General features: G+C 41.4%; 1 protein-coding gene across 1 annotated transcript; it reads left to right on the top strand.

Moving 5' to 3' along the window:
• The first annotated feature begins 5,005 nt into the window (after positions 1-5,005).
• On the top strand, positions 5,006-10,293 carry LOC124141379. Its single transcript, XM_046509385.2, has 4 exons — positions 5,006-5,179; positions 7,200-7,563; positions 8,073-8,261; positions 9,525-10,293. Exons 1-4 carry the CDS (start codon positions 5,093-5,095, stop codon positions 9,746-9,748), a joined length of 864 nt encoding a protein of 287 aa, XP_046365341.2. The 5' UTR covers positions 5,006-5,092; the 3' UTR covers positions 9,749-10,293.
• The last annotated feature ends 351 nt before the right edge of the window (positions 10,294-10,644 follow it).

Here is a 10,644-nt window from a genome sequence, read left to right as displayed (position 1 = left end):
GCAACCGCAACATTGACAGTAGTTGACAGTAGGAACGAGTGACCGCGATGTAGGTAAAGTTCTGCCACATCCCAATTCAGTGTGGAGAGGCATTTATTTTGAGTTTGTATCGTTTACTGGGAGTAATTGGTTACTAACGTTTAAGATTTACACATTTAAAATACTTAGATGAATGTTAATTAATAAAGTGCGTTCGAGTAATAAATTCGCTTAGCACTTTTTAAAACTATTTCTACAACCTGTCACTGCTGCAATGGGAGATGGTATATTCTATTTCCAAGAAATGACTTGGTAAGTCTGAGCAATGCACAACAGGTTGCGATGAAATTAAAAGATATGCCTTGGACTCAGTTCAGAGGGTTAGTTGTCAACTTCTATTGAAACTATATGTTCATGTGAGTCAGGTTTAACGCCTCTTTGAACATTATTCCATCTATATCATGGGATGTCAGCTGAATGTGGGAGCAAAGCCTGAAATGATACAGACATGAGATGTTTACCACTTTCGCGAACCCCACGAGCACAGGTATGATGCTGTTAACCTAGAACCACATTGAGTAATTAAAGGTGAACTGCTTATAAGAGCGCCGTTGTCATCACCGCAAATGTGATAAGGATCCTTAGATGGTGGACTTGTTACAAGCAGGATCGGTTTGATTACGCTAATGGTATTACTTTTACATGTCCTGTCAAAAAATGTATTACAATAAAATGTGACAAAATTGCAGACGAATCTTCTGTGAATTAGTTTTATCTAAAAAAGACAGATTAAATTTATCTTTATACTCGAGCATAGTGGGCCAGCATTTTAAAACCGGCATATGTCATGACAAGTACAAGCAGACACACGTGCATGCACATACCTTTATGGGCATTATTCTTGAACGCGACATTATTCTTAAACCGCGTTTCCCCTCACCTCACGGATTATGTGTAGCTGAGAGGCATAATGTTTACAACATAAAAAAATCCTTGAATTAAAGTTTGGTTAGGAATAAAGAAGGCAAATACTTCAATTATATTCACAACAGTGCTCCAAATAATGGGGTATCGGGGTAATGTACGGATTAAATCTAGTCAATAAGGACAGATTATAAATTACAAATACCCAGGCAAACAATAATATGATCTCATGATTAATTGTCACCCGAACTTGTCTATTTTATCCCTCAATACATTGTTAAAGTTATGTTTACCTAAAGGGCATTACCTTCCGCTTAAACGGGAAATACGTAATTTCGTGCTGGCAGCAAATGAATCCCCAACCAAACCCCAAATACCCTCCTCAAGACTGTATGACAAGAAGGGTGACTTCAACTTTCCCTTTGTCAAGACGCACTCAGAAATCGACGCCATGTGTCAATTGCCCATTGTTTGTTTGTTGTTTAACACCGCTCTCAGTCATATTCCAGATTGATGACGGGGGTCTGTAAATAATCGAGTGTAGACCAGACAATCCAGACATCCCTAGCATCAACTCACGCATTTGAGATACGGTGCCATGCAATCAACCATGTCACCGAGGTTGACTACGCGAAATATCTAAAATAATTACATTAAATGAGAACCAAATAAGTCAAACAGTCTATAATTCGCGAAAACACATGCAAAGCACATAAACGTAGCGTTTGGGGATCAATTTTACAGCTTCATCCATACGCAACCGCCTGTAAAAATCGTGCAGCACAGGATCCTGCATTTAGGCATGCAGCCCCCCCCCCCCCCCCCCCCCGAATGGGTATAAAAATCAACATCAACGGCTGTTCATACAGTCCTTATAACGGCAGGAGAGGCGGTGACAGAATGCCAAGACTGAATGCAGCTCAACAGAACAACGCCATTGGGAGATTACAAGCTGGAGCAACTCAGCAAGAAGTGGCCAGGCACTTTAGCGTATCCAGACAGACAATCTCCGTACTGTGGACCCGATACACCAACACCAACAGAGTTGACGACAGACCAAGGTCAGGAAGACCAAGGGTGACAACCCAAGCACAAGATCGATACATCCGGCTGCGACACCTCCGAGACCGCACTACCACAGCCACGTCTACAACCACACAGATCCCTGGGGTACGCAGAAAATCAGATCAAACGGTACACAACAGACTGAAGGAGGCTGGACTTTTTGCACGAAGACCTGTTCGACGTCATGTATTGACCCCACGTCATCTGGCAGACCGTCTGCTTTGGTGCCAACAGAGGGTTAGATGGGCACGTGCAAGGTTGAGAAATGTACTGTTTACTGATGAGTCCCGTTTCCTACTCGCACGTGCTGATTGGCGCGCACGTGTCTACAGACGTCGGGGTGAACGTTACGCCCTCAACTGTGTGCAGCAGGTTGTCCCATTTGGCGGCGGGAGTGTCATGGTATGGGCCGGAATTCATCACGGTGGTAGGACGCCCCTCGTTCATGTGGCAGGTGCATTGACTGACAGGTGTGCGTTACAGAGACTTGATCCTACAGCCTTACGTTCTTCCTCACGTCAACGTTCATGGCGGACAGTTCCAGCAGGACAACGCTCGATCGCATATTGCACGTGTTTGTCAGGACTTCTTACAGAACAACAACATCCAGACATTACCTTGGCCAGCCCGGTCACCAGATTTGTCCCCGATTGGTCATCTGTTGGACGAGTTGGATCGACGCGTTCGCAGAAGGAATCCACCGCCCCAAACACTTCCGGCGCTTCTTGATGCACTTCAGCATGCACTGTATCGTGTACGTGTGTCTGTTTAGGTGACACGATTAATGTTTTGAACATTGTGTACATTGATCTTCAAACAGTGTTTCAATTATGGTGTCCTATTTTGAAACAATCGCATTATATTACATTTTGAAAGTCAGTGTCAAGTTTCTTTTTTTGAAGAGTATATTTCATTTCTAGTCTTTAACAGGACGGCGTCAACTCTCCTCTTCAGTAGTTATATAACACGAACTTCTGTACAGATAAATAAAGACAATTTGAATTTGCTTTACTTCCTGACTGTTTATTGTGAAGCTTTACTTACAATCAGTGACCTATCTCATCGACGTTTTCAGCTTTCTTCCATTGTAATGCTTATTTGTTTGCTTTTTTGAGATTATCGTCCAAACATGTGAGAAATTACCTTCCTGTTTATCCCCTACATACTTAATCAAGACACAACACCATTAACAGGGGAATACGCCGTGTGATACACGGCCGATTTATTTGCGTATAGTAAAAGACAAAGATATCCATTTATACACATTTGTATATACATTGTCAGCAATCTGCTATGAATATTTATGTTTTGCTGAATCCCGACACGTAAAACCAGATATAAAAAACTTTAATAAGAAAACATCTGGAACCGTGTTCCCTCAACGGATGCAGCAGCAAATACTGGAGGGTGTACAGTATACTCATGACATTTATATGCAAGTCCAAACAGAAATACTAACAATTCATGTACATCATGTTACAAATGAATTTTATAATTCATTATATACGGTCCAACTCGCATAGTATATGCAGTATTATCAAAGATCTTCAGCTTAGTATATATGGTCTTATTTTGAAGATATGTGATATAAGGGCTCTGCAGAAGAATGATACAGTTTTAACAGATGTACAACTTACACATCATGCATAAAGCAACGCTGTATTATAAAGGCCTGCCGGCCAAGCAATATCATTGCATCCAACAATGCACACTTTCACAATAAAACAACGCTGTATTATAAAGGCCTGCCGGCCAAGCAATATCATTGCATCCAACAATGCATACTTTCACAATAAAACAATGCTGTATTGTAAAGGCCCGTCGGCCAAGCAACATCACTGCATCCAACTATGGACTTTCACAATGAAGCAAGGCCAGCCAAGCAATAGCATCACTTACAACAGTACACATTACCCTCAAATGTGTATTCCATTTCCACGACTATCTGGAACAAATGAAATCAATAAATCATAAAATGAAGAACATTTTTTTACTATATACATGTACATCAAATAAATATGAGAAACAAGTGTGAGGCCGTGCATGCACAGTGAGCGAGAGAGAACAATTCAAAATTGTACTACCCCTTATATACCCCCTTAATCACGCCACCTAGGGGCACATAATCACCTTGACTGACATACCGCCAGGAGAAAATAATTTCTATCTTATTAATTCTTCAAACGAGAGAAATATTATTGTAGTTGCCTCTTATGCTTAAATGATTGGGTCATTTCCGGTAAAGACCTAAAACACGACTTCTAAACACCACTTTACATGCCTATCAAGCTAGGGGTGATAATGTGCCATCTCTTTTTTGTCTACTCCAATATTACAGTTTTGATTTTCCAGCTTTTACATATGTGTAATACATATATCTTGCTTGTGTGGGAATCCTCACTGTCTAGACGTGCGTTCCAAGCGGTCTGTGCGCGACGTTATTATACAAGTTCAGTTAATAATTATGCAATGCAAGCTTCATAAAACTAATAAATCCTCCTGAACTTGAACCGTCAAAGGTCCAAATACTAGTCAACATTATGGGTAAGCACAATACACAAATAATAGTATATTTCTTTAAAGACTGAAAAATCCAAAATCTAACCAATGACATTCTGTCAATGAACGTATTAAAACTAAATACAGAATTTATTTGAAATAGCTACTGTAACTAGCAGTCAAAGTTATAATTTGAATATAACACTGGTTGAAGATGTTATCTGTTTGTTGAATACTCCGAGGATATGCTGACAAGGCGTGAATAATCAGGAGAAATACGTAGAGATCCAGCAGACCCTGGAATAATACACAATGACTTGCAATTCCTAAGTCGTCATGGCCCCGTTCTAATGAAATAACCATGAAGAAATCTAAGTCGTGTGTGAGGGCTTTATCGATCAAATCTCAAACAATTGCATGTCTGAGTTCAGCAAGAGCAGTAAAACGTCAAGAATACTGAGGAAATTGTTTGGTTTTTGTCTGGCTTATTTGTTGTTCAACGCCGCTAACATTGACGGTCATGTATTTCTGATCTCCCCCTTGGATGTGTTGAACAGTTTATTATGAACGAGGTCCATGGGAACGACACAAAACTGCATCTCATTATCTGGTCGTGGACAAAAGAATGTATCTATCGACGGAAACCACTGTGAAACTAACATCTGGTCGTTTCCTTTCTCGAGGAACTTCTGATGTGACAGGTATTTCTAAGGTGAGCTTAACGCAGATATTGATAGGCATCGTTTTAATCATTACATTAAGTAAGATGTCACATATTTTCTAAATTATAAACTAACAGGCAAAAGAAACGCCACTATACAATTTACTGGTCTAAAACAAAACAGACGCAAAATTTAAAAACAGTTGATGTTTTATTATAAAATAAACAATTATTCAGGAACGGTATTTGAAAATGACAAGACAAGGCAAGATGTACTTAAAGTTCTGCAGACACGTTTATCATGCTGGGTGCACTGTCTAATATTCGACACACCCGCAGAATCGAAGTCCGGTGCTACACACATGGCTAAGTTTCGGATGTGACCCCCTCAAGCAACAATACAGGCCCTAATACGACGTCGAACTGAGTACACGAGTCTCCTGGCATCCTAATTAGGGATCCTACGCCATTCTTCCTGCAGGGCACCTGCCAAGTCATCCCTCGTCAATGGCGGCTGTTGACGTTTTCAAATCCTGCGTCCAAGTTGGTTCCATGGGTGCTCTATGGGCGACAGGTCCGGTGATCTCACTGGCCAGTGCAATACGGTCACGTTGTTGGCGTTCAGAAAGTCGCTAGTGACTGGAGCAGGAAAGGCAGTACCACAGACCGCAAAACCTCATCGACATAACGACGTGCAGTGAGATGTCCGTCGTTAATGACCAGATCTGTCTTCTAGTCCCCGTAGATGCCACCCCAAACCAGGACACTACCACCTCCATAAGGTCCCACTTCCTGGACGCAACAACGTGCCGTCCGTTCACCGCGTCGTGGGTAGATTCGAACCCGCCCATCAGACTTGAAGAACTGGCACCTACTTTCGACAATGAAGAGCACTCTTCGCCAATTTCTCTGCTGCCACTGCTGTACAGTCCTGTCCCATCTCAGTCTGTGACGTCGGTGTAGAAACGTTAACGTCATGCCCTTGAAATGTCGATAGGCACGGAGACAATACAGGCGGAGTCGTCTAGCAACGGTCCCTTTGCTGTTTGCGGATGATGACGTCACAGTTAGGAATCTGGACCTTAGATGAAGCACCCGTAAATACCGGTCTTCCTGTGGGGTCTTCCACTCCTCGGCCTGTCTGCAGTACTGCCAGCAATCCTAGCAATCCTAGCAACGTGGTCCTGCGTCGCTCCCATTTGCAACATACCGATGGCTCTCGCCATCTACTCTGCGGTTAGTCAAGGCATGTTCGTTGTTTTAAACGGTTTCATGTGATGGGAGAGTACAATCCTGCTCATGTTTTACACCAGAATTTCATACGGTAACTTTGTGCACATTTTGCACTTTTTTAGTGATTAATTTCACTTTTCTCTCAAATCACGTGAAGCACGTGCACATGTTCACAGGGAATAGGTAAGTTGAATTCCAGCTATGTGTTCCCAACTGTTTTCGTGCTGTTAGGCAAATTTGTTGAAAAAAACTGAATACCATTATTTATTTGATGGCGTTTCTTTTTCCTGCTAGTTTATTTCGATATTTATGCATCTACCTCTATAGCTTGCTGCCAATGACAGTCATTGCTTTCTCCCCAAGTATGTTCTGATACATATACATATATGTGTTGCCGTTTCAGCTATTTTAATGTAGATCCGGGGTAGAATAGGTCTTCAGCAACCCATGCTTGCCCTAAAAGGTGACAATGCTTGTCGTAAGAGGCGACTAACGGGATCGGGTGTTCAGGATTACTGACTTGGTCGATGCTCATGATGTCGATCAAGGGATTGTCTGGTCCAGATGTTATTTACAGACCGCCGTCATATAGCTGGAATATTGCTGAGTGCGGCGTTAAACAAACAAACAAATATTGTAATGTAGGGATTTCTGTGTTGATAGCTATGTTTTAATGGATGAACGGGTCGTATTTATTGCAGATCTATAAACCTGTGGCATTTTGAGCTTTCGTCCCACATACGAACACAATGATGCTGAAATGGGCGTCATCACAAACTCACTCACTGCTCTTGTCACCTGCGTTCTTAAAGTTTTGATTCAATGTTCTTCCAACCAGGTACAGAAACAACAGAAGTATTTGAAGGGCAAATCATCCATCATTAGATTTGGAGAAATGGTATCAGGTGCAGATCTTTTCTTGTGGCTGTATTTGGTGTGTTTGCGACACATCACTGCTTCACGTGACCAAGTCAAGTTCTCACTGACAGGAGGTCATTCAGGGCAGGTATTCTATGACCATCTACTGAACAGGAAGATGGCAAAAACGGCGCTGGATTGTGCCCGCAAGTGCACTGGTCTACAGGGCTGTGTGGGGTACAAGTTTTACCCTGTTAACGGCACGTGTGACATGAGATCTTTCCTCGTGGAACAAGGAGCAGCGACGGACCAGGGATTCACATCGTACACGCGATACATCGAGGGTGCGTTTCTGTAAAGACCGTTGTCCTGGCACAACTAAACTCCACTCGATATGTTATTAAAAACAAAGCAGTTGGTTAGAACCCTATTATTCTAATTCATATTTTTATATTTTGAATTTGTGTTTAACTAGATAGTATTGAAATACTTTTCAACGGCATTGTCATCGAAACCAAACGTGATTTCGTATTTGAATCGTTTCAGCATAATCTGTTCCACCACTGATGGGACAATCAATGCAAAGCTCAAATTTCTGAAGAAAGTAACAAATATTGCGATACAATCGATGTACTTACTACTTTTCAGTTCACAAAGTAAACAAGCACATTTTCACGAAGAATAAATCTGTAGTAGTAGAAGGTAATGCCACAGAACGGAAGAAGTATTAATACTGCTAAGTATTCTTCCAGTAGTAGTCGCAGGTGTATTGGGAGTACTGGAGATGTAGTTTAGTTATGTAAACAGTAGTTGTATTGTTGTAATGACATTGTCAATTTACAATTCAAAACAGTGTACAACATCGCCATTGGCAAGACAGCTTCTTTGAGTTCCACTGTCTACCCCCAATATTCTCCACCAAAAGCTTTGTCTGGAGGATGTTCCTGGAGTGCATACAGTACCAATCCCTGGTGGAAGGTGGACCTTGGTCAACCCTACAACATCTACACCATTCAAGTAACCACCTCAGAGTTTTGTTGTGGTGAGTGACCGGAGTTGTTGTAAAATTGCATGATCCAGAAACAGCACTATCCCCACTTTTGCTGTGGGATGCCCAAAATCGTTCCCATAAGAAACATGTACTCTGAACCTTTGGGATTTCGCCAAATTGATATAGACTTTGCTGGTATTCGTGGGGTTCGTTGACGTCATAATCCGCGACGTCCATAAGGTGACCAAACCTAAACTTCGCTGTACCGCTTTTAGGGGGATGCATGCTTACGCGCCTAAGGGGGACCACATTAAATACGTATGAACGTAAACATGTGTTTAAACCCATTAAGAGTTGAGGCAGAATAGTGAATATCGAACCAAATATCGGCCCCGAGAGAAATAAATGGGTTGTCTCTGTATTAATGTGACTTTCTATGTTAAACAACGACGTATTCTGGACGGAAAAACAATGGTTAGAATGTACCGCAAAGTCGTTTTTTCGTCAAATTCCCACAAACAGGGTTTCCATGTTTGCAGTGAACAATTGCAGCGACCACATGTTAGTCGTGTTGGTAGTTATGTGGTAGTTAGGATAACTGATACTTTTAAATTTATGTTTTAAGCACATTACATTTCCACGAGGATGGGTAATTTGAAAAGCGTTTTGTTTGCTAACAGTTTTCCTTTCAATAACACTTGATCGAGTACTTGAAAAAAAATCTATATTAAGGGATAAAAATTGTTGATTTTAACCAGGCGTCTATTCAAGACAGGAGTCTCTTCAAGGATTCACAGTATTGCAAGATGCCTTTAGCCAAAACACATATAACCTTGGTGTTAGGTATCATTGTGCTATGGGAGGCACGGGTGGCCCAGTCGTCTAAGGCGCCGCGATTCGCTGTGCAGAGCTGCGTCCCTTGGGCACGCCAGAAACCTAAGATTGTGGGTTCGAATCCCGGTTCGCACCGATTATGTTTCTAGGTTTGTCAGCACCATACTCGTGCCCATGGGTTTCGCCAAAGTGGTAAACGTCTGAGACCTGCATCACTTCGGGCTTTCCTCACACATTAAGCTGACGCGCCGCGATATAACTGGGATAATGTTAAAAGCGGCGTTAAACCCAACTCACTCACTCACTGTTCTTTTCATGACATTACAGCGACGCAAAACAACACTCATTCTTTGTAAAAACATTACATATAAAGATGGGATATTTACTTGTAGCCACATCACACCACTGACAAACCCAGACTTGGCACATTGCTTTAGATTCTTTATGACGTTGATACTGAATCATTTGTTTCCACTCTAGCCTCGGATCCCATTGCAACCCTGGAAGTGGCGCTGGGAAATGGCTGTCCGCCGTCGACTGCCTGCCCGGACACTTGCACCAAAACATGGGGGCTCCTTGCACCTAGCAGTGTTCAGGAGTTCTCCTGTGCATCGTTGTCCGGATCCTACCAGTACGTTGAACTGAGGGTACCTGGTGAATCTAAGAGGTTGAAAGTATGCGACGTCAAGGTCATTGGCAATTAAACACAATTATTAAAACAGAGATTACTGGCGTTAGAATGCATATATCCATCAAGATTCTGTCCTTTTACATTATATTAAAATTGCGCTTGTCGGCTAAACCTCTCGTACCCATAGTATCAGTCATTCATACTCCAGTCAGTTGCAGACATGTCGATGTTGTATATCAGAACTATTAGACTTTGGAGTACAATGTTTTCAGAAATGTTTTGTCAGCAGCTCCCGTCAACTTTCTTATTTAAACTTTTTTCGAAAACATGTCATATTTCAATGTGCTTACTGTCAAGATTTTTTTCTAGGATGACTGGGTACAATCTACTCTCACAATTCTTTTGCTTAATAAAGGTCAGGTTTCGAATTTCCTATTCGTACAACATAATTTTAGAATATGTTAATTTCTTAAGAAATTTCATTGATGTAACAAAGAGGAAACACCTACTTGACACTGAACCTTTGTAATCACGAAGAAGCAAAAGTGGATCGTGTCTCAAATATGTTTATCAATTGTATTGTAGGTTTTTTAGATACATGTATATCTGTTCCCGAAAAATACAGAATTTGTCCTCTTGTTTTACAAAATATAACATAAATTGTTCGGTGTTATGCTAGATTTAAAAAAAAATAATAATGGTTTGTGGCTCCACCTTTGAGAGAAAATATTATGTATGGCTTGCCGCACTGGCTTTTCTCCAAACAAACATCCCTCAGGAGCAAATGATGAGTGGTAATTTCGATGCTTGCGTTGGGTATCATATTTGCAGCACGTATTTCATAACATTTATGACTGACACAAATTACATTTTATAAATTTATATACAAATATAACAGATCCATACCAGGGAACATCCAGTCACGATTATCCACAGAAACAGATTCCATTAGGCGCAACAGGCAACTAG

Source organism: Haliotis rufescens, unplaced genomic scaffold, assembly GCF_023055435.1.
Source record: "Haliotis rufescens isolate VD_foot unplaced genomic scaffold, xgHalRufe1.0.p SCAF_25, whole genome shotgun sequence".
Taxonomy (NCBI): domain Eukaryota; kingdom Metazoa; phylum Mollusca; class Gastropoda; order Lepetellida; family Haliotidae; genus Haliotis; species Haliotis rufescens.
This window is presented reverse-complemented; position numbering and strand designations above follow the sequence as displayed.

What these genes read in the sequence shown, in the direction of transcription:
- LOC124141379 (XM_046509385.2), top strand. Translation starts at nt 5,093, where the DNA reads ATGTATCTATCGACGGAAACCACTGTGAAACTAACATCTGGTCGTTTC. An exon ending in ATGTGACAGGTATTTCTAAG is followed by an intron (nt 5,180 to 7,199) that starts GTGAGCTTAACG and finishes TCTTCCAACCAG; the next exon opens with GTACAGAAACAACAGAAGTA. An exon ending in CACCTCAGAGTTTTGTTGTG is followed by an intron (nt 8,262 to 9,524) that starts GTGAGTGACCGG and finishes TTTCCACTCTAG; the next exon opens with CCTCGGATCCCATTGCAACC.